Source organism: Spermophilus citellus, assembly GCF_964194105.1.
Source record: "Spermophilus citellus genome assembly, chromosome: 9".
NCBI lineage: Eukaryota > Metazoa > Chordata > Mammalia > Rodentia > Sciuridae > Spermophilus > Spermophilus citellus.
Genome location: NC_138191.1, coordinates 67481734 through 67507415, shown reverse-complemented (window position 1 = coordinate 67507415; position 25682 = coordinate 67481734). Strand labels below are relative to the sequence as shown.

The window sequence follows — 25682 nt, the reverse complement described above, 5'->3', positions numbered from 1 at the left end:
AAATTGTGCTCTATATGTATAATAAGAATTATGATGCATTCCACTGTCATTTAAAAAATAAAAACAATTAAAAAATAAATAAGATGCAAATCCAAAAAGAATATATAAGCACTTAATGTCCTGTTTTAAATATCTTCTTACTTCAAATACCAGAATAGTTTCTGTTTTTCTGACTAAAGATTGACTGCTATGTCCTAGCTCTTGTATTTACGCAAACCTGTGGTCAGGCATTCACCTCAGCAAAGCAAAACATACCAAAACAGAGAAGTCTAGTTTAGATTATCAGCACCAGATCCCTAACCCATAATTTGCAATATATTTTTTTTAACCCAAGAAGTAACCCATTTGTGTGATTGCAATTTCTTCTCCAGGTCTTATAGAATACTGCAACACAAATCATAACACAGAGGCCAGATCAAAGAATTACCATACGAGCATCACCAGTGTTCCAAGGTGATACCCTGAGGATGGGGGATACAATATGTACATGTCCATCCCTAATATTTTTCTGCTCCCTTTTACTTTATTCTGCGTATATGTGTATTTATTGGATTTATGTTTTGTCAATTCTTTTAAGGAAAGGTTTTTTGGAGGTGCAGAGGAGGGTCCTCAGCTCCTAGGAAATGTTAAAAAAATATGGTTAAATTAAACGTAAAATTAATGGGTGGTTTTCTACTTGTTTTGTTGGAGCAAACAGCAGTTCACACATTTCAAATTTGAGTTAAATTTCAGCTAAAATAAGCCTCTCAGTTTCTCCAAATGGGTTAGCTGTCCATTTTATTTTAGGATTTATTTCTCCCCTGTATTCATGATGGATTTATGATTATACCTTTCACACCTATTTAAAACAGATTTTAGATTATCTCCGTAAGTGATTCTTGTGTACACTAAAACTTGAGAACCACTGCAATAAATAAAAGTAGAACTTTGTTTCTTTGAAATCGTCATTCAAGGAGTTAAATCTAAAGAATCCAAAGCCTTAGGGCTCTTCACAGGATCCACATCTGAGAGATGATGCATAGAATCAGAATTTTGAAGGTGCAAAGATTCTTACAGATCATTTAATTTTAGCCTCTCATTTAGGATGTCAGCAATCACATTTAGAGTTCATAGACAGTTTTGAGCAGAACAGAAATCAGAATGCAGTTATGTGAATTTCAATTCAGTGCTTTTTAAAACATGGTTGTCATGTGCATTTGTGGGAGTGGTGAACTACACAACTTTATACATGCCAGTTATGCTGCAGACAAGCATATGCATTAGCACGTTTTTTTTTTGACCAGATAGCAGTAAAGTTCAAACATAATTAGTGTATTAACTTTTCAAAACATGCAGAAGTCCCTTGAGGAAGGGATACTATTTTTTTAATATGTACAAAGATGTAACACAAGTTTGTGGTCGGCAGCCCCTCTCAGCTTTTAATAAAAAGCATACCTTTTTATTAACATACAATCTACAGGCTCTAATCTCACTAACATACAGTACAGATACATTTTATGGAAATTTGAATTATACAATTTGAGATTGCTGAAACAGGAAAAAAAAACTTTACAAAAACAAAGTTTTACTGCAAAAACTACACATCTCTTAAAAAGCTGCCGAGAATTGCAAATTCCGAACTGGCTAACCCAGTGAAACGCAAACTAGATTCATGGATCATCATGCAGAGGTGGTGCATCACACAATATAGAGTGACCCACACTCCAGTTGATGGGCACTGCAACTTCCAGTGTGAGTCAGTGACCATGATACCATTGCTTGCACTATAAACTTTTAGCATAGAACTTACCAATGATAAAACACTTGAACTCCTAACCACTGCAACAACGGTTAACTTAGGAGACAGCATACTCTTAAAAGCACTGGAGAAAATGATGTAAAGGTGATATATAGAAGTAGGGCCAAAAAACCACAACAGCATCCCACCTAACATTTTTTTCTGTGAAAACTGGTCTTACGTTATGAGTATTTGAAATTATGTGGTATATTCAGGACAGCATTCCTCACACAAAGTGCAGCTTCCTTTACTTTAAAAATTTTTGATGTCTTTCAGTGATTCTAATTCCAACTCTATGCCTGAAAGACAATGTGTAAAATTAGAAGCCCGGGGGGTTTCCAATTGAACATGACATTTAGTGATCCACAAAGGGGATGTAAGTCTATGGTAAGCTTTCCAGAAGTTAGATCTGTTTTTGTGTGTTATTAATTTTTTCTAGTACACAGTGAAATGCAGCATCATGTAGAATAATGCTGTGGGTAGATTTGGTCCAGGCTCTAATAGGTTTTGAATTTGTCACTAAGTCACCTTTGTGGGTGTCTTCACAAGCTTACCTTCACTGTACCTGTTCAACCAGTTAAAACAGAGGGTCAAGCAATCGTATTGCCTCCCCTCCCCAAGTTAGAGGATTAAGGAGCTACTAAGCACAAAATACTTTTAACCTAAGGAACACAACAAATACTGTGGCCTCGTGGGGTGATATCCACAGGGGAATAGAGCCACACCCTCGTCACCACCTGATGCTGTTGCAGCCAATTCCTTGGTCCTGGGACATCAACTCTGCATGTGCTCAAATTTCCAGGGAAGCTGGCCTCAAATTTGATATATTTCAATTTTTTTCCCTAGCACAAGGGATTGAACCCCGGGGTGCTCTACCACTGAGCTATGTCCCCAGCCCTTTTAATTTTTTTTATTTTGAGATAGGGTCTCCCTAAGTTGCTTAGGGTCTAGCTAAGTTGCTGAGGCTGTCTTTATACTTGCAGTCCTCCTGCCTCAGCCTCCCAAATGGCTGGGATTACAGATGTGCACCACTAAGCCTGGCAAATTTTAGTATTTGTAAAAATCATCAAAGTGCTGACTATGAGGGTAACTAGAACTTTGTTGAAATCCTACATTTACTTTATGGTTTTGTATTACTTGTAATTGGATTATCACAAACTTGTCCCAAATGTACTACTCAATTAAAAAAATTTGCCAAGAAATTTTAACAGTTTATTATTTTTAAAATTACTTCTTTCCAAGCAGGCAGTCTTCATGAATAACCAAGTTCTCTTACCAATATAGATTGATCAGAACACCTTGGAGAGTACTGCAAATTTAAGAAGAATATGAAATCTTGTTTGGTTAGGGAATAACCTATGTTTAAAGTCAAGGGCTGATCTGATAAATTCTGGGTGACATTTTCAGTATTACTATCTTAATGACTTACAGATAAGCTTGGGATCTTAGAATTTGCAGAGGAATATTATTTAAAAAATTTTTTCTTTCCTATTAAGGCCAGGTTTGCTGAGAGGTCTCGATGAGTTCTGTCATTTCCAAATATACATGATTTTTCTACTCTTGTACCATCACTGAGATATGTGTGTGCATAAAAACAAAAACTATATATATATATCTACCCTGCATTTCCACATTTTGGATCCCCTCCAGACACCATTCCGAATATGACAGTTGGCTGCAGGGTAGTAAAAATGGTTCTTTCCTCAAAATAAAACCTTTAAAGATCCCTTAGTAGCTATTTGGGGACTGGAATTCAATTTCAATTCTCCACCCTTTGGCCAGCTGTAGATTCAAAATGCTTACATAAAACATCCAGAGTATGTACTTCATGGCAAATTTGATTTTTCTTTTGCAATAGAAATGTGTGCCATAGTTACCACAAACTTTATCTTTATTTAGAAAAAAAAATGCATAGCAGTAATGTACCTCAACAAGAGAGAACAGATCTTTTTAAAATTTTATTTTTATAGGTGTCTTTGATATAAGCTTCTTACAACACAGAGCTCATGAAATCTACACCTGCAAATCATAATACTCTCTATTTTATATCTAAAAGCATTACTTCTCAAATTCTATTATTACAAGTAGTTCTTGCACATAAATGTTACATCACAATAGCAAAAAAATGTAAACTTCTTTTGCAAACTACATAAATACTATAATATGTGCCTTAAAGTTATTCTTATTTTAAATCAGAATATGTTCTAACTGCCTTACACAGAAAACCTTGGTCAGTAGCCTATATATTATATATCATATCATATTCCTTTTTTTTTTACTGGTTTGCTTTTTCATGTTGCCCACGTAAGTCTTTGAAGAAGAAAAATTCAAAATAGAACCCATATCAAAATTCAGTTCATAAGTTGGACAAGTACTGAAGTAGGTTGATAACTTTGAGCAAAATATGAAATGTGAAATTATTCCACACACTAAATCTAACAAGCCAACAGCGACCTGGAAGTAACTGAAAATCAGGACTCTAGTCATGCTTGTACTTGATCCTATATGGAAGGGATTCTGCCTACTTGTTTATATACCTTTTACTATGCTGTTATTAAAAAGTCTGCTCTTAAATGAACACTTCTTTCTCTCTTTCTCTTTTTTTTTTTTTTTGAGCATAATAGGTTAATTCTATAGCTACTGTCCTGGACTGAAAAGTCTAGATGTCCAGTGACTTTCCACTACCACCACTGTCATTGGAGTCTTCAGACACAGAGTTCATGATAAGCAGATGTGCTTCTGTAGGCATGCCCATGCAGAGGACCACACTGAAGCCTTCCCCATTTCCAACAAGGTTTTAAAACCTTTGCCTTTTTGTTGCTATTTTTAAGTAAATGGTTTCCTCAGAACGTTCTTTTGGTTCAAAGTCACGTTTATCCTGCAGCTCTCACTGATTTGTTATTCTTAGATTCCTATTGAACACCTTGCTACTGGCCTAGTTTCTTTGAGGAAAGAAAAAAATACAAATTGCTGAAGCATTTCTGAAAATTTTGAATGCATGCAGAAAGAACTATGTAGGTTTTTCTAGCAGCTAAATAAGATGGCTCAAGTAACATCATTTATTATTTATTTCAGCTTAAGCCCTTTAACAACATCTTTTAAAAACCCAGGGAGAATGGCTACAAGGTGGCAGCAAAGCCCAGAATGCTCAGCTGGCCAGCCAGATGCTCTGAGCAGTTCACAGGACAAGCAGGAAGACACTGTGCTGTCTTCTCTCTTTCTGTGCATTTTCACCAAATGCATTGTGTCTTCTCGTCCCTGCCCATGCTTTTAAACTATGAAAAACAATATATATATATATATTTAAATTTACCAGTGGTTAATTCAGACCTCAAATAACACTGTGCATGGGCTTTGTTAGAGACAGGTAACCATTCTTAACAGCTCTTTCCCCAGGGGAGGCCTGGATTGAAGGAGAGGTGTCCACAGCTTAGGAGCTGTTTTTGTTGCAGACTGTGCTTTGGCTAATACTATCTTCCGTATACTGGCTGCCTGTGTCGCTCCTGCTGAGGACTGTGGAGGGGATGCGGGAGGGACGCCTCTCTGGGTTGTTCTCCTGAGAAAAGCAGCAGATCATCTTCTTCATGGTGCTGTACATGTCCTCATCTTTGTAGGAGTAGATGATGGGGTTCATGACGGAGTTGAGCAGCGCCAGCAGCAGGAACCAGCGTTTCACATGCTGCACGCCACACTGTGTGCAGCTCAGGCCATCCAGGAGCAGAACCACCAGACCTGGGGTCCAGCACACCACGAACGCCCCTGGAGGGAGAGAAGAGGAAGAAACATGGACTCAGACTTATTCAGGATCCTTTTCTCCTAAGGGACCGCAAGGATTTGTCAACTGCAAAACAAACTTTCAGCTTTCATCTGAGCATTTGAGACCTGGATTTGTGAGAGACAAGTAGCTGGGAACCTCCTTGATTATCAATCATATAGGTTTCACTATCTAACCCAGGTCTTGTTATTGTTCAGAGCTTACACCAATCTCCTGCTTAGGAAGCCCTATACCCACATGATCTCCAGCAGTTCTCTGACCCACCCACACTGGAAGGCTGATGCGATCATTATCCACATTTGACAGATGGGGAAACTGAGACTCAATTCCAGGGGAACATGGGGGAAGCCTCTCTAACACTAGGATCACACACCCAACCCTATCTGCTGCTGTTCTCTAAATCAGACATTCTAAATGCTTTCTTGAAAATAGGACACATTGCATCCATGGTGTATCTCCTAAGGTTTTAACTAAGTCACCCATTCAAAAATGCTATTCTTTACAGATTCATGCCAATGCTTGGTAAGCACTGTATTTTTTTTTTTTGGCATCTCCACAGGTCATCTGCTTAATCATCTGGCCAGAAATAAAATTTTCCTGGGAGGGTAGAAAAGTGCTTTTGAGACTCCACAATAGAACAGAAGATTCTTATTGTCTTTCTTACCCTGTAGCCTAAGTCTCTAGCTATTGGAGCACTCTTACCTTACTTGCAAGTTTCCTGAAATTTTTCTTTTAAAATATAAATCAAGGATGCAATATTCTGTACTTGGTTCTTATAACCAAGTAGAAGCTAGACTTTATACAGTGCTCAGTGAGCTAGCACTGGTGTGAATGACTTCCCTTGATTAACTCAGGACTACCATATGAGGTCGGCATTATTATTATTTCTGGGAAATGGAGACACCAGGAAAGTTATGTAATTTGCCTTTGTTTTAATAGCTCTTAAGGGACACTTAATTTTGAATGCAGGGAATCTTTTGCCAAGGGCTATGCTCTTGACCATCATGTGACCTGACCCCAATAGTGTGATGTGGTTACCTTCTTTCAATGTCCTTGTCATTTCCAAATACACTTGCTTATTCATGTGAGGAGCTCTACTAGACAGCAAAGGAGGTGACGGTCATGTACTCAGGGAGCTAAAATGCTAATGCTGGACAAAGAATAAGCAGATAATTCTGTAAAACCATAGCAACAACTAGTTACTCTTAGTGGTTAGAATTAATCTTGGGCAGTTTCTTCTTGTTGCTTTATTTTCCTTCTAAGAGACAGAATATGAAGCAAAATACCATGAGCTCACTTTATGAGCCACCCAACATAGGCAAATTACTTCATTTTTCTGAGTCTTAATTCTCTCCTTTAAAAAAATAAGACGATAAAGTTAACTATGTGGGGTGGTTGTGGGGATCAGAGGTAATGGAAAATGTTGCTCACCAGTATGCTCAAAGCAGCAAAGGCCCTGAGACGTTAGGTGACATCCTCCACAGCGTCAAGTGTCAGAGCCGGGATTTGCACCCAGGATTAGCACCAGAGGCTGTACTCCTGTCCCTAAGCTGGGATGCTCAGTGGTGGGCCAGAAACTGTCTTATTACTAAAGTGAGTGACGGGGGTACTTCTGGATCTAAAGTTCCTTTTGAGGTATGTCACGTCTGACCATGAAGCTGCATATATCATAACTAAGTTATGCTTTGACATGCTAAAGAAAGATTATCTGGCCAGAAAAAGGAAAGAAGGAGAAGAAATGGGGAGGGAAGCGGAGGAGAAAGGAAAGGATGGGACGAGAGAGTCTGGATACAGGGTAAGAAGAGAATAAGAATCTGCTGATCTTGTCTTCATAGTGCTTCAGAAGACCAATGAAAGACAAGTTTTCTTTGACAGAATGGCCCCAACACACCAGGCTGCTAAACTAGGGAACAGATGCTTCAGAGACATGGCCATGAACTGAGAGTGACACTCCATGGCAGTCACCTGGGGAAACACTCTGGTACCCAGAGGCCAAGGTTTCAGCTCAAATACATCTCTGGAGGTAGGCACAGTTAACCTAACAGTTCATTCTTTAGAGCTTTTTTCCATATGTCAGTTTTTAGATATGAGTCTTCACCCCAAAATCTTTCAAAGACAAAATGTCAGGAATGGTTTTGGTTCTGGGGATCTGTAATCTTGGAGAATTCTTAGAGGATGTCAGAAATACACAAATGAGCAATTGTCCTAATTCTTAAAAGAGGAAGGGAGTGTGTGTGTGTGTGTGTGAGAGAGAGAGGGAGTAATCCTGGGAGATACAGGTCATTTAGTCTCCTACTAATTCTCAGTAAATTCTAGGGGAAAAAAAAAGCTAAAAATAAATTTCTGGACTGGGGATGTAGCTTAGTGTAGCACTTACCTAGAATGCTGGAGTTCAACCTTAGTACAGCAAAAATAAATAAATACATCAATAAACAAACAAATTCTCTTTAAAAGTGAAAGAAAAATTAAATTAAAAAAGTAATGTTTTTTGAGCTGGGAGCCATTGTGCACATCTGTAATCCCAGTGGCTTGAAAGGCTGAGACAGGAGGATCACAAGTTCAAAGCCAGCCTCAGAAAAAGTGAGGTGCCAAGCAACTCAGTGAGACCCTGTCTCTAAATAAAAAAATACAAAGCAGAGCTGGGGATGTGGCTCAGTGGTTGAGTGCCCCTGAGTGCAATCCCCAGTACCAAAAAAAAAAAAAAAAATGACCACAGAGGTGAGAAACACCATGAGGCATATGGGGAATTCCAAATAGTTCAGGATGGTTTTAACCCAGGTATGTGATTGAGGAAGTAAGATGAAGTCTGAGAGGTCAACATAGGCCAAGGTGCAAAACATAGGCAAGATGCAAAAATTAAGATTTATTGTATAGATCAGACACTAAGAGCCTTTTTCAAAAAGGAGTTGATCCAGGGAACGGAGCCTAAATGCCTTCAGGCATCCACTGTACGTAAAGAATTAACTTCTTTCCCAAGCTTCTAGGTGGTATGATTTATATACTATCCTTGATAGGATTAGGACAATATTTGTGTTCCATGATTCATAAGCAAACCCAAATGAAAAAGGTTAGATCAAAGGTCTTTCAGACTCAGTAGCAAGTTGATGCATTGTGAAATCCATTTAGTGGATTGCAACCAGCAGTTTTTTTAAGAAACAATATAGAACAGAAAACATCAGGGTGCTGTAAGTTTACTTCAAGAAATTTGTTTCCATCACACACACAAATGTGTGTTAGTCTGTGATTCAGAATGTACACTATTTCTTACTATGAGTCTTTTTTTCTTTTTTTTTTTAAAGAAAAGTTTTAAATCTACTTCTATAGATCACAAACTTTTTGTCTGTTTGTTTGTTTTAAGTAGAGGAATACTTTTCCCAAAGGAGCTCTCTCATTATACTCAAAAGCCAGGTTTCTCTGACTAAAGAAAGAGCTGGGGAAGGGGGTATGGATAAAGCCCTGCAGGGCAAAATTCCCTCTATCTTCCAACTCCAAACGCTGTGCCCATACACACATGTATATTGAGATACCTCTAAGGAACCCTTGGCAACTCCACTGACCATAGTCTAAAAACTACTGCTATAGGATGATAGTTCTTTGAAGATTTCTAATCAGGGGTGGGATAAATCTTTTATTTTAAAGTGAAGTTTTACTCACATGCTCAGGGTGGACAGGAGGCATGTGAAACTAGATGTCTGTTCCCACCTGTGTTAGAATCACCTAGATGTCCGCTTTCCATGCAGATTCCTGATCCTTCTCTCAAGTCTAATCAAATGAGAAACTGATGGAGGTGTGATCTGGGCATTTCCAGTTTTAACCAGCTCCCTGGGAAATGCTATAGCATGGTAAGATTTGAGAACCGCTGGTCCAGGCAGGGAAACACATCTAAAGAAGGGCTAAAATCCCAGGGGATCCAATGAGGACCTGAAGAGGTAGTGACTGAGATGGACAGAAGTGGATGGGTTTGAGGGGGGAGTAAACAGGAAGGCACTAAAGACTTGATGAGTACTCAGATCTAGGAAGTGAGGGGGAGGAAAGAATCTAAGGTGACTGGGTGGCATCTGGCTGTGAAAACCAAGTGGAGGAGACAGAGGAGGACTAGATTCAGAAGGCGACAGTGGTTCAGTTTTAGGCATCAGGCACTTAAGGGTATCTGTGGCTCCTTCATGGGCAGGAAGCAGCCAGAATCCTGGGTCAGAACTCAGCGCTCTAAACACAAATGTTGACTTGGGAGTCACCAGCAATAGATGGCAAGTGAATCCATATGTCCTTCCATTAATAAATATTTACTAAGCAATCATCTTCCCTGTGCCAGCTAATAAAAGTGAATGTCTTCATAATGAAGCAGTCTCACTTCCTTCCATTGCCAAGTGACAGGTCAGTTATATTGATCAGATACAGTTACTTCTAGTTTTAATGGTGGTTTATGTTCTTTCAGTACCTGTGTAAGAGACTCACTAATAGTCCAATTAGACTACAAATGAGCTTTCTGCCAATAATCAAATAAACTAGTTGGAATGCTATTTTCAAAAATCAATAACATGAGTTCAATGTTAATTTTTAAGTATAGTGAATCATATACTCGAATATTCAATTACAGTACTGAGATGACATTCTAATGACTTCAATTTAAGTAATCAGCAACATCAAATTAAGGACTATTTTACTCTTTGGATGGTACAATTATAAATGAAAATATTGGTGACAAGTGAAATAAAAGATCTTTCCAAGTTTCTAAATCAATATGAAGTTTAAATAATCTATATGTCCCCCACCCCAATTTGGAAGTTTACAAAACATCTCAAATAATGCCCTGGCTAACACCTCCCCTCCAAAGTGTAGGAAATAGTGAGAGAGAAGAGCACTTTAGCTGGGAGAAGTGGCCTCACTGGAATACATTTAAGACAGTTCAGCATTCCTGGGGTTTTGGTGACAGATAGGATGTACACAAGATGGGATTTTAAGTTGCATGTAACCTGATCTTCAGGACTCATACTTTTCTATTCCATGTAGTTAGACTTGTAGCCATATTTTCATTTGTTTAAAAATTCACACATGCAATTAACAACAAAAAAAATCTTGACATGTGAGTGGCACACAAAACATCCATAATGATAAAAACAATCACACAAAATAGTCTCACTTTGGCACATGGACTACTAATTTCATCAAACAGGAAGATATATTTTAAATCTGTTCACTCTGTTATTCTTTGTTTTTGGTCCAGGAAAAAACAGCAATGCACAAGCAATAATACTAACTTACTAAGCCACAGGGCTGTCTGATTTACTAAAATAGAAAATTACAGCTCTACATAAAAATCAGGTTGTGAACCTCATCCTAGGGAAGTGCTGTTCTTATTTGAAAAGAAACTTTAAAAGTAAAAATTTAAAGTAAATAGCTGTTTGGGGTTGGAAGCATCATAATGTGGAAGTCATATTAACAGAATATTCAAGGGAAAATGCTCTTTGACATTAAAAAATTTGTTCAATTTAAAAATAGTACATCTAGAGCTGGGGTTGTGGCTCAGTGGTAGAGCACTCGCCTAGCATGTGTGAGGCACTGGGTTCGATCCTCAGCACTACATAAAAATAAATAAAGATATTGTGTTCATTACAACAAAAAAATTTTTTAAAAAATTTAAAAAATGAAAATAACACATCTAGATGTGATGTGCATTCAATTCACATTCAATCACAACGTTTTAGAAGTTCAATAATTGAAAGAATACATTTTCATAATATGAAAATGTATACTTTTAGTAAATCTGACTTATTTTTATTGCAGAATACAAGAAAGCACTAAAGTATTGAGATAAATGATGAGCAGTTAAACTTCCCACAAATAATTCATTTGACACCATTGTTATGACTGTGGGGTGGGTCTTTTGATTCCAACAACCAGTTTTAGACACTTGTTTTAAATTTGTGGCCAGCTTTGGAAAATTGAAAATCTTGATGCCAAGAGGTTATGAGGTAAAGGTTAAAGCAGAGGCATGACAGCCTAAACCACAGCTAAGATCTAATTCTAGTTTTAATTCTAGACAACAGCTGGAAACCATAAACTGTATAAATAAGAAACACCATCTCCACCTCCAGATTCTACTTTAAGCATCGTATGGATTGACCAACAATACTCAGCATCTCACTAACTATTCTATCAAGGGCTCTCCAGCTTCCAAGAAAAGGTGTGAGGTCAGCTGCATGCATTGGCAGAGCAGCAGCTGTTTGCCTTAAAGAATGACAGATCCCTACCCACCTGCCCAAGGAGCTCAAGTGCCTCCTTGTGCAGTCATTCCTTTGGATTAGGAACACCTCTGTTGCACTTCACTTGGAAACCTAACGCTGAATGAAGGCATGTGTTATTTTATCACATGAACTGTCATTAGCACAGAACAGGACCTTGGGGAATGTAAAAGGAATACCCTTGATGGGGTTGAAAATTTTGAAAGGATTATAGCATGGGGTACTGCACAGGAAAGTTCACCCAGATTCTGGACATGCAGATGGTACAAAATGCCATTCCGAATGGCAAGTAGCATGAATACAAGTAACAATAAATATTGGCAAGGATGTGCAGAAAAGGGTACACTCATAGATTGTCAGTGGGACTGCAAACTAGTGCAACCACTCTGGAAAGCAGCATGAAGATTCCTCAAAAAACTAGGAATGAAACCATCATTTGACCCAGCTATCCCACTCCTTGGTTTACATCCAAAGGATTTAAAATCAGCATACTGCATTGACACAGCCACATCAATGTTTATAGCAGCACAATTAACAATAGCTAAGCTATGAAACCAACCTAGGTACCCTTCAATAGATGAATGGATAAAGAAAATGTGGTATATATACATACAATGGAGTATTACTCAGCCATAAAGAATGACTTTATAATATTTGCCAGTAAATGGATGGATCTGGAGAATATCATGCTAAGTGAAATAAACCAATTCCCTGAAACAAAGGTCAGATTCTTTCTCTGATATGTGGAAGCTAATCCGCAATAAGGTGGGGGGGGGCAAAGAATAGAAATTCTGTAGACTAGATAAAGAGGAATGAAGGGAAGGGAGGGGGATAGGAAAAGAAAAGATAGTGGAATATATCTGACATAACTGGTGAATCTTACCATCATATAAATCCACAAGAAATTAATTAAAAAATTAACTACAGTAAATGGCAGAAAAATAAATAGAGGGAAAGGAGCAGGGGGTGGGGAGCGGGAAGAAGAAGGAGAGGTACTGGGAACTGAATTAGAACAAGATATATTCCATACTTGTATGTCAAAATACATTCTGCTGTCATGTATAACTAAAATGAACTAATAAAGTAATGAAATAAAATAAAATAAAATTTGAAAACACCATTCTGAGCTCAGAGAGAGGGAACAGGAAGTAGAAGGAAATGGAGGAGTTGAAACCATGATGAGGTTAGAGATGAACTTGGAAGGAACTACAGCATGGCACAGCTTAGGAAAAAGAAAGTCCTGGGAGAGCTACCATTTTCTGTCCTACTCCATGGCCACTCTCACTAACTCCTCATGAATCTCTTATAGCACAGGGCCCAAACAACCTCTAGCAATCAAATAGACTTTGTCCTTGAGATGAAATCTCCTTAACATTTCTGTTAGAGTAAAAAGCACAGCCTTGAAATCAAGTGAATCCTGAGTTGAAATCCTGGTTTAGGAGGCAGGGCAAATCAGTTCATTTGCCTGTGCCTTCGTTTTTTTTTTAAATTGTGAGATGAGCATGATGATGTGACCTGACAGGATTTTTTGTGAGAATTTAATGAGATACTAGGTGGAGAGAACCCAACCCAGAAAACATTAGTTCTGACTGCCCAGATACTGTTGGTTACTTCCTGTGCTGTGCTTCTTGCATGATTTACAAACAGATCTGGTAAAGTGCTTTAGCTGCTGTTGTGTGCTCACTGCGTGCATGAACACACTCATGTGCTGTCTTAGATCATTTTCTGCTGTTATGATGATTGCCACAGACTTGGGAAATTACCAACAATAGAAGTTTATTTGGCTCACGATTCTGGAGGTTGGGGAGTCCAGGAGCATGGTACTGTCATCTGTGTTACCTGATAACATGGCAGAAGGGCAAGCAAGCAAGCATGAGACAGAGAGCAGGAAGACAGGGATGGACTCACACCAAATCCACTCTTGAAATAACTAACCCACTCCTGGAATAATGACATCAATAAGAGCAACTTTGAGAAGGAAGAAAAGTTCATTTGGGGCTCATGGTTTCAGAGTTCTCAGTCCATGGTTGGCCAATGCCGTTGCTCTATGCCCAAGGTAGAACATCATAGCAGAAGGGTGGCAGAGAAAAGATGCTTCCCACCCTCCAGGAAGCAGAGAGAACAAAAGGAGAGGGCCACAGGGCAGATGAACCCTCCCAGGACACCCCCCACCCCACCTCCAGTGACCCACTTCCTCCAGCCATGCTTATAGTTACCAACCAGTCATCTAGTCAAATTACTAATCCATCAAATGGATTAATCCACTGATTGGGTCACAGTTCCCATAATCTAATCATTTCATTTCTGGACATTCCTGCATTTACACAGGACTTTTGGGGGATACCTCATATCCAAACCATAACCTGATGGCAGAGCCCTCCTAACATAATTACCCCTTAAAGGTCCTACCTCTTAATCCTGGTACAGTGGTGATTCAAGTTGGGTTCAGCATGAGTTTTGCAGGGGATGTTCAACCCATAGCACATGCACACACAAAAAATTTATTACATTCTTCTCTGTTTCTATATTCATTTGGCTGCCCTACTAGACTGAGAACCTTGGGGAAGATTCTTTTTGTATCTTATTCGACTTGGGACACCCAGTGGTTAGCCAAGTGCCACACATCCTCTAGGTACTTAATAAATTCTTGTTGAAAAAAGGAGTAAAGGATCTTGATTCAAGTCCAGACTTAAAACTACAGTATGATTTTTTAAATCTTCCAGTTTCTTCATCTGTATATTAATGGGATTGGAAAAGAGTGACCTGTAAGGCTCTTTCTGACTCCTACAGTCAATGATTTCCTTTAATCATAGTGGATACATAGTCCAAGCAACTGAATAAAATGGCAAAAATGGATTCTCTGCAAGGTGCCAGGCAAAATAATTTTGTGTTAAATTTAAGATGCATATCATGTGATTCCAGAAGAAACTGTTTTCTTGATGGAGCACCAGATAGTTGACATTAATTTAACATACAGTGAACATTTGTTCAGTGTCAGACACTGCCAATCACAGGTAACATCAAGACAAAGAGGTAGAGGATATGGGATTATTGTGCTGGGTGTATACAAGGTGCTGTCAGTACAGGGCCTAATGGTCTCCATTATAATGAATGTTCTCCGTAGGGGTTACCACCACTTGAGTTTTCAAATGGGTAGAAATGTTAAGACTACCTCTGGTCATGAGTTATAAATAAAGGAGACACAAAGGGGGACCACTGAACTGTAGCTCCTTCCCTAGGACTGGACTTCTCTCTGCTCTACTATGTAGTCTCAACTCCATTTCATTATGTTTATTTGCTCCCTCTGCTTTCAAGTACATCTTTAAACAAAATATTTCCAGGCTTGATAATGACTAAGAAATTTTTAACTCACAGAAAAGTCAAAGAGGCAGGGTCTGGTCTGTGTTGGCCATCAGAGACATGGGCAAGCCCTCAGGATCCCAATTCCTGCTTACAGTGAGTACTCGGAAATATCTGACAATGGGTAAAGGAACAAATGAATGAACAGAAAAAGTTACAAAGCAACCAGGCTAAGTACTAACAGAACCCCACAGGCTATTTAAATAATGCAAAAGCCTGCAAATACACACCATATGGACATCACATCACTCACGGGTAAGGCTTCACAAGGTGTGCACTGTAATATTCCAGAAAATGTCATTCACAGAAAATACAATGATGCTGCTGCCCCTGACGTCATCCAATGCAATGATTCTGTGCTAATGGTAACATTACTACTCAATAGCTCCATGGGTATTTCATATAAAAATATTAATTATTTTTACATATATATTATACATAATAGCTAAGTAGTGCTCAGTAGCTGTATCTCAAAAAGAAAAAGGTGCAATTTTTACAGATAGTCTGGAGAATATCTACTAACTCACTTTATAAATTCCACATTTGTCATTTCAGATGAAATGTTGACCAGAAAATTCAACAAGAACGTTGGTTAAGATTTTTGGTCAGAAACATTCTAAGAGTACTGCAGGTCTTCAAACTCCTTTTTCTTTTCTGGTTGTTTTCTCAGGTCCCAAGTACTTTTTTCTTTTTTTTTTTCTTTTTAAGATTTTAAAAAATCCTTAGAAATATAGGTACTTATAATGTAGCTAAGTGCCCTGAGAAAGCTAAGATTAAAAATGTGTTGCATATGAAGGCTCAACTAACATATATGTATGATTTATCCAAAGAGTGGTACAACATGTGGCTATTGAAAGCAATAATACTCATGTGAAATATGTTCATAATTTATTGGTATTTAAAAACAAAAAACAGACTACAAAACACTATGCGCAGTAAGACAGCATCCTGCCTAAATAAATTATTAACTTATTAAAAAGACTGATTAATCAATAAAGCACATATCATGTATATTTGTGTACTTAGGAAAGATCCTAAAACAGATATCCAAAAACCCTAGCAGATACAATCTCTAAGCAGCATGATCCAAATGATTTTTATCTTCTTCTTTACACTTTTCATTGTCTTAATTTTTTTGTCATGAGCATATCTGTCTTTGAAGTAATACATCTTCACTAAAACCATTTCTGTATCCATTATGGGAATAAGTACATTTTCACTCACTACTGCGAGAAACACCATAAGATTGATTCCACATTGAGAATCTATAAGGTCATGAGTACCTTTCCCAGTGAATCTTTTAATGGCAAGATCACTCCATTTTGTCTGCAGCTAATTCACTAAATAGGAAAATGCAAAACAAGAGTATGAAGGAATCATTGCATGGTAAAACCATGCCATAAGCCTTAAAGTAGAACCAATTATGAAATCAATTATATAAGTGAGATTTGTCATTATTCATTAGAAAAATTATTAATTGGAAAAATGTATTATTAAATGGAAAATTTTTACGAGTTGTACATTAAGTTACTAAAAGCACAAAAGTTGAAGAATAAAAAACATCCTCTATTATATACTGAGCCAAAAGGACTTGAAGGATCACTTCTCCTCTCCCCTTAAGAGCAAAACTATAGCTGGTCACTCTCTGAAACCAGGGCTGAGGGAGATGGAAGCCACAGATTGCCTATTATGGGTGTGAGGGATGCTAGACTCCTTCATTTATCTATTCTCAGAGGATGATCATTCATGCAAGTCCACCTCTCAGATAATTGAAGATTAAAATTTTTCTTTGAGAAGTGGAGGCTACTGACCACAAGTCTGCTTTTCTTGATAATCATGGCACTACTGTGAGCATCTATTACCTGTGGAGCGAGTGATATCTCTCCACAGCTTCCTTTCCCTTGTTCCTTGGCTCTCAGTTATCCACATCCAGCAGTCCAGGTGCCTCTAACAAGCCCTGCTGCCCACTTCAAAGGTATAGTGGGCTTATAATGCAAACACATTTGCTAAGAACTGCAATTAAAAAGTCAATAAGGCCCTGAAGAGTGACATCATATATAAAGCATATTGAAAGACATCAAGACAACTATTTGTGTTGGAGACCATTTTCCATGATGAGTGCTGGTGCCAGAAGATTGTCAGGGGCATCAGGAAAACACAATCCATCTCTTTATGGGTTAATTTTAAGACTTTCTCTCATAAAAGATAGAAAAGCAATGTACCACAATTATGACTACTTAAAATCAAATCAAAACAAAACAAAACATAAAACAGCTTACCCCCATTGCAAGAGGAAAAAAAAAGTTATTAAGCAAGTAGTTGGTAGCTCAGCTCCAGAGGTCCATCTGAGCTCTGGACACTGGTACAAGAACATAGGAAAACATATTCACCTTTTTTTTTTAAGCCCACATGTATGAATGTAGGCTAAGCCAGCTCTGAACACACGCAGATGTAGACAGCCTGTTGTGAGTACACACACTACTAATTCTTAAATAACCAGCTTCTCCAATAACTTTCATTTTGCTTTTTAATGCTTTTTGTTGCCAAGAGGTGTGTGTGTGGCGGGGGGGGGGGAGAATCCAAATAACAAGGACCTATACTTTTAACTCAGCAGGGGTATGATTCAAAGGACCATTCAAATTCTATTGAATACCTCCCACTTGTTACTTCTGATCATATCTGACATTTCCCGAAGCTAGTTGTAACTGTATTTACCCTAATTTGCTTCAAAGAAATGTAATGTAACTTCATCTTTGTTTTCTAAGGACTTATTTTTCTAAGTTAACTTTGTAATATACAAAGCAATGCTAATAAGAGCACAGTACTCAATCCCAAGAATACGGCCACAATCACTGATTAACTTCTTAGCGGGCAGCATGTAATGCCAGAGGTATGCCTACCGACTGCTTTCCCAATCTCTTGCCTCAACTCCTTAGCTGTCCTACTGCCTTCTCCACCACCTATTCTTCTCAGATGTTTTTATTTATTCACTTTTCTTCATCTTCTGTTTTTCCTCGGGAATTCCGATCGTATCCTATTTGTGATAGCAACCCCACCTAACTAGGTAACTCCGTCAAACTTAAACGAAACTCACTTGCTTCCATTGTTCAGAACCTGGGTACAACATTGGCATCTAGGGATTTCATGCATTACCTAACAGATATTTAATGAGCCTCTACGAGAGGCCAACATTAGTGCTAATTGTTCAGGACACAAGAAAACAAGACAGACACCAGCTCTCTCCCAGTCAGTTTCTGACTTCATTGGCAACTTTTCAAAGTTCAGATATAAATTTGCCTCTTTGGAGAGGTTTATTTTGTGTCAAATAAAGTAGTATCCAGTCCAACAGATCCCCCAAACATTATTCTGTTTGGTTTCTTTGTATTACTCTAGGCAGTTATTTTGTTTATGGGTTGGTTGGTTGAGTGATTTATTGTCAGCACCCCAGTTGCAAAGTAAACTTGAAAGTGGGGACTTTGCCCATTTATTTCACCCTACAGGCACTTCCCATGTGTTCAGTCCCACTGAGTCCTCCTCTGAAAATTCTGATTTCATGAATCTGGAGTGAGGCCCAAGAGTAAGAATGTTTAACGAGTGGCCCAAGAGAGCCTCATGCTTAAGGGAATGTGGGAAGTACCGATTGTTTTACAAACCTAGATCTTGAACTCTCATCTACAATCCAAAAATCTATGATCATATCTGCTTCCATCCCACTATGGGAATGGTTTCTCAGGGGTCCTTTTGCTGTGAAGAAAAATGTCTTCAATGCTGAGATATTCTGGAGGCTCCTGTGAAATGTAATTTGGTAATAATGAATGTCCTGAGCCGATAGGAATTTGTGAAAAGTCATTGTCAGTTAGGCTCATGCTCAAGAAAAAGAACATGATCCTGCTGATAACTGTGATGAGCAAACTATGCAACCAGAAAAAGGAAAAATACACATTATCTGGAAATATTTTCATGATTTGTACTGAGCAAACTTCCAAAGTTTGACGTAGGAATATGGGAGAAGAGTGGAAAGTGGATTAAGCATACAGTAAGGAATAAAGCAGAAGGAATAAAGCAGAAGATGGAAAGTGAGGGAGAGGACAATAAGATAAAAGGGAAAGGAAAGGAAGGACAGACATGACAAGCAGATGCCATTGAGGAGTTCCAGGATAACCTGGAAATGAGAGAAAAAAGGTTGCCCCGTGAATTAAACCTGAAACCAAATTCACCAGACAGAGCTGTTCTAGACCTCAGAACTGCAAAACCTCCATTGCTATCAGACCAAAGGCTACAGCAACTCATGGGGGCTAGCCATGTCTACAGAGACCCTTTTCTCTCTGGGAGAAAAGTCCTTGGTCAAAGTCAGTCTGTTCTTGGGGCTGGGTGGATATTTTTGTTGTTCTGATTCTGTTCAAAAGGCAACTTCTCATTCTAATTGGACTTGCTAGGTATTGAGTATCTGAACCCCTTGGTAATTATATTTCCTTTGGTTAAAAAAAAAAGGTATTCTCATTAAACACATACATGCACACATGGGGGTGGGGGTAGGGAGTAGGCCAAAGGGAGGAAGGAAAGAGGCAAATGAGTTCTGATTTCCATTCTTCCTTCACATTCTTCCCTCTGCCACTATTACTGCCTGGTGATCTCATTCTTTAAAGGCCAGTTCCTCTGCCACGTCTTCTGTGATGTCTTCCCCATCACTCTCGCCCAGATGAGTCAAATGTTCCCCATGCCACCTTTCCAAAGCATCTGTGGGCTATTGCCCATGTAGCCAGCTAGATGGAAAGCACCTCAAGGGCAGAAATTCACCTTGGAATCCCACACCTGATCTGGCCCAATGTTTAGTAGGTGACTCAGTTTTCAGGGAATCAGGACGTGGAAGCTGAAATGTCACAGAGAGGATACCCAAAGGTAACACAATGGAAACGAAAATGTTTTCCCTGCCAGTTTTCCACCAAGAATGACTCATCCCACTGTACCATCCTCAGACAAAACAGTTCCCAAGCAATCAACTGATCACTTTTTGGTGCAGTCAGGGCTCCAGCGCTTCAGGAGTCCCACCTGATGAATTCCCCCAGTAGCCAGGTCTGTTCCCACCCTTGGCAAGTTGGTTGGTCAGAATTCAAAGCACACTTTTGTTATGAGGACACTGATATATGTGGCTCATAAGTCTCTCATGAAAGCCTATTTCACTCACCTGTAGTTAATTACTTTATAAGCAATTCCAGACTTTGAGAGATTTCATTTGCCATGGTTGTATTCATTGATTTATGCTTGACAAGTTATATCCTTTTTACCCTCACTGATATTTAGAAAAACTTCCCATACTATTCTCTAAACTGTGAACCTTACTTTGTGTAAGGCCCCACCAGGTGCTCTCTCTCTCTCTCTCTCTCTCTCTGGTTATTTCTTCAATGCCCTTCAGTCCTTTCCCACCATTCCAGATACATTTGATGCCTCTGTATTTGAAAACAAGATAAACTAAATCTCAAAACACAATGGATAGCTGGGCTATAATCCCAGTGGCTTGGGAGGCTGAGGCAGGAGAATTTCAAGTTCAAAGCCAGCCTTAACAATTTAGCAAGGCCCTAAGCATCAGTGGATCCCTATCTCTAAATAAAATACAAAATAGGACTAGGGATGTGGCTCAGAGATCGAGTGCCCTTGAGTTCAATCCCCAGTATGCCCCCACCATGGTCTCCCCCTCCAAAAAAAAAAAAAAAACACCCACAATGGATGGGCTGGGGTTGTGGTTCAGTGGTAGAATGTTTGCCTAGCATGCATGAGGCACTGGATTAGATCCTTAGCACCACATAAAAATAAAATAAAGGTAGTGTGCTCACCTACAAATTAAAATCTCTCTCTCTCTATATATATATATACACACACACACACACACACACACACACACATACACACACATAATGGAATACTCTCTTCACCCTAAATAATACATCTACATTTTATACAACATATAAAGTCAATATATATATATATATATATATATATATATATATATATATTAGCCTTATGTTATATATAAATAAGTATATAATTGAGTTGATACATTGAGTACTGGTATAAATTTCCTCTAGAGAAAGACTGAAACTTCCAGGCCCTTGGATGGGAACACTATTCCCCATTAAGACATTGTTCCTACTGGTTCAACTGAACTTAGTTTCTATCACTTTGTTCTAGAAAGTAGGCAGGGAGCTTAACCATGAGGAGTACTCACACTGGCAATGCTACACTGCCAACCATCATGATATCCCATTTCAGAACACTAATGGAAAATGCCAAAGTACTTCTTGCTCTTGTTCCTTCTCATAACTATCGACACATTTTTTAATCTCTGTTATACATGTTGGGAAGTCAAGATGATGTAAGGGACAATTCCTGCCCTTCCAGTATTTGCCTTCTAGTAGGGCAAAATGGACTCACACAGGAAAATAACTGTCATAAGATAATAAATGACACATATTAAGTGAAGAGAATGGGTGGATGAGTCAGGAACTCAAAAGAAAAAATTGCACATTGGGGCCATTGAAGAAGACATGATGGAGAAGATAGGGCATGAGGGGATCAGGAAGGAAATACAGGAATTGAATTATTAGGGAAGAAGAATATTCACAGTTTTGTCCCCTATCCCCTGGCCAAACATATAAATATACCAAACATCTTCAAGATGGGGCACCACATATGGTGCTATAAGAATGACAAGCTGGGATAACTCCCAGTACGTATGTCACCCAAAGGAACTGGGGACTGTTACCAGGTCCCTGGGAAGCCAGGGCTTCTCCCATTTTGAAAGAGTTTATCATGATTTCAACAGAAGCGACTGGAGCTTTTCTTCCAGTCCCTCTGTTTCCACATTTGGGCAAATCAAACACACTGAAATCACATTACATTGCGGTTTGAAAGAATCCTCTGTTTAAAAAGTTACTTTACTAGTATTTCATTTACTAGTATTTGATTACTTAACTAGTAATCAAATGAGATTAGTAAGTCAAAATGTGTAAACAACAATAAATATTTTGCAAACTATTAATCAACGAAGAAGAAACTTCTAAATGACATAAAAACAGATGCTAAGAGAGATTGTTCAAGGTTTAAGGGAGTCTTTCTCTGAATTAGAGATGGTCTACATAGGTTCAGGTAATGGAAAAAATCAGATGCCCTAATTTCAACAAAGGGAGTCTGGACACTCTCTCACTGAAACCATGGAGCTGAAGACATCTTGATACTCAAATAGCACAAATCTCATTTTCTGGTCCCTTATGACTCCTCTCCCCATGGAGAACACATCAAAACTTCCTCTTTCAACATGTTCCTTTTTATTTTCATGAAACAACTGTTTGTTGTTGTGTACGGTGACTGATGTGGTATTTTTACCCACTGATAGAGATAACTGGTGGATTTACTAGTTAGGTAAACTTGGATAATACCCTCTAAGCCTTGTTTCCTCAGCCACAAATCAGTCAATAAACCCCTCTCCAGGGCTGGAGAGGACCGAGTGAGAAGGCAGGTAGAAGGCCCTTCCATGTGGCATCTGGCACTGGCTCCTCTCATAATTGTGATGGTGGCCCTGGCTCTCTTACTATTACTCCCAGATGCCTGTTTTGATCTGATGCTTGGCAACCTAGGACAGTTGGACAGAAGCACAATATGGTGCAGTGTTTTAACATCCAGGCCTCTAGAGCCAGACCCCGGGGTCTACCCACTGCTCATGGGTAACTCTGCCCCATGTTTATTTGATCTACGAACCCACATGTATCTCAGCTACCCTAGCTGTCACCTGGGGATGATAAGGATGCCTACCTGCTAGGTGGTTGGAAGAGCCAAGTGACTTACTTATATGAGGCTTTGTGTGTGTGTGTGTGTGTGTGTGTGTGTGTATGTTTCTTTTTAGTTATACATAAGGCTGTTTTTGGTGTTGATGCTGCTCTCCAACTTTAACAATGGTCAAAATCAAACTCAAGAGTTTGGATAAAGCTGGAAAAATGCTAAGAAACTAGAGCTATCTGAGTTGCAGAAACTAGCTGTTGCTTGCTAAGGAATCCTAGAGGGGTATTGATTTTAAAAAATAATAAATTTAGTTGTTTAGAACAAAGCTGTACAAATGGAAAGATGTGAAAAAGACCTAAATGCTGAATCTACCCAGTCAGCACACTTCTATTACAGAACTAACAAAGCTGCTTTTTTAAAAAACAAAAATTTATTTATTTAGTTTTCATGTCAATTTTCTCCACTGGACCATATGTATCTCAAGGACAGGGACCATATATAGCAAATTTACTTTCTTACTTCCAGTTTTTAGCATGCCTGCCATACAGCAAGAACTTGATCAATATTTAGTCACAAATGAATGATCACATGAGTGAATGTAAGGATGATTTAATGATACATGTAGATATTTGCCCAAGTGCAAGAACTTTGAATATTAATGGACCAGCATTTGACCCTTGGGTAACCAGATGGGAGCTAATGGCAGATGAGAAGACAGATGAACAAGAGTGCCATTCCTATAACCTGGAACCTCAATTTTGCAACTGCTGTGTGTCTATTTTTACTAAACAGAGGTTATATTATGAATCATCTTGTGTGCTTGGCAATTCTAATCAGTTCAGTCAGAACAAAGGCACTTCATAGGCCTTGGAAAGATCATTTTGCTTTATGCAGATGATACATACCTAATTAAAGTATTTATGCCTAGTTTGAATGAGCTCAAATCTTTTTTCCATACTTATAAAAAATGCTTACTAATAAATCTAATAAATTTTTTTGGTAGAATCATAGACTCTAAGGCTTGCCAGAATTTGTACAAGTTGTCTATCTGTCCTCCCACTCTATGAAAGAATCTGCTAACTAACACTATGTACAAGGGTCATCTAACGGCCACCTTAACACCCAAGGAAGCATTCATTCCTCTAGGCAGGCAGCTCTATTTTTAGAAAAGTCTGATAATGGAATAAAATATTTTCCCCTATTTTCTATACTTTATTCCTAGTTATAACTCCCAAACCTGTGAAATAAAATAATTCATTTTTCCAAGTAACAGTTCTTTAAATGTTTTAAGGTAATTGTTGTGTCCTCGGATCTTTTCTTCTTTGGAGATACTTTTCAAATTCCTTCATATGTTCTGAATCCTTCAAAACCCCAGTCAGCTCCTATTGGTACTGACTACACTAACAAAATTCCTATTAAACTATGAGCTGCAGAACTGGCCTTAAGAGCCACCATAGTCTAATTTGTATCCAGAAAAAAAGCAAAATTATATCTTGTCCAATCCAGAATTCTATACATGCCCACGACTGCCTTTCCCTTTCAGATGATAAGAGCCCTCTCCCGTGTACTTGTGGTGACAGAAACACTGAGGTCTTTGGTGTCCTCCAAACATGCACTGTTGTTTAGGAGTTCTCATCTTTGTGTTCATGTAGTTGGGAAGTGCATCTTATCCAAACTTAATGGCCGTATCTATTCTTACAAAATGCTATCATTTGGGGGAGATATCATTCTGCTCCATTGATGGCTGTTTGAAATATCTTATCTTACATGTTATTCTTCCCCTTTTTACCTCCCATGTATTTTGCCACACACAGCTTTATTTATTTATTTATTTTTATATCTTTCCTAAATCATTGCTGTTTTGCTCAGGAAATACTTACCAAGTGCAGGGTTCTCCAGCACACTTTAAGATTCTTGCTTTGTTGACTTTGATCCTGTCTCTTCAGGTCATCTTCAGGTGTAATTGCTCAGTTATTGATGAGTATCCTGACTGTTCTATCACCCTGCCTATAATTCTTCTCGGCCACCAGAACATGATGTCCAACTACCAAAGCCCTTCTCAACACCCACTACACAGCATCTATAGATTCTCTTTACCTGATCAGAGTCCATAACACAAAGTGTAAATTGGGTTAACTTGTTACTTATGTGGTACTTTAATAATATCTATTTTGTAATTTTGCTGAATAGTTAAGATTCTTTTTAAAATATTAAAATAGAAAAGCAATACACATTCATGTTATAATTTTCTGACTTTATACAAAACTGCTTATATTTATCAAGTATTCAAAATCTTCTAATGTTGGTCAGAATGTAAAAATTAAAGTTCTATTTTTCAAAACTGTAGCATTCCTTATTTAAATATACACTCTGTCCTGGGAAAGAATAATAACTTATTTCATTTTCTATTAACTATATTAACTTTTTTGGGATTCAGTGTAAAATACTAAAGTGTTAAAACCATTGTGTTCAATAGTAACAATAATGAGTATGCTTTCTAATCATCTCATTTTATAGATGAGGAAACTGATACACAGAGGTATAAGGAAATCTTATTAGTGAATAATACAACAAAAGCTCATCTATTCTGAAAAAAAAAGCCCCATATTCTTAAGAAAAAAATTCTAGCCAAAAGGAAAAGAGGAAATAAAAATCTTAATATGAACACATCATTTTAATTATTTAAAGAAAAAGAAAATTCCCCTAGGCTGATCCCATCTAGTCAGTAAATATACTTTCTCATAGGATCTGAGCC

General features: G+C 38.3%; 1 protein-coding gene across 1 annotated transcript in view; it reads right to left on the bottom strand.

The window, feature by feature from the left end:
• Positions 1–4942: 4942 nt before the first annotated feature.
• Positions 4943–25682, bottom strand: part of LPAR3 (lysophosphatidic acid receptor 3) — an 83988-nt gene continuing 63248 nt past the window's right edge. Inside the window, exon 3 of the mRNA XM_081308127.1 lies at positions 4943–5536. Coding sequence (XP_081164253.1) covers positions 5208–5536 — 329 coding nt within the window. The 3' untranslated portion in view covers positions 4943–5207. The remainder of the gene's footprint in view (positions 5537–25682) is intronic.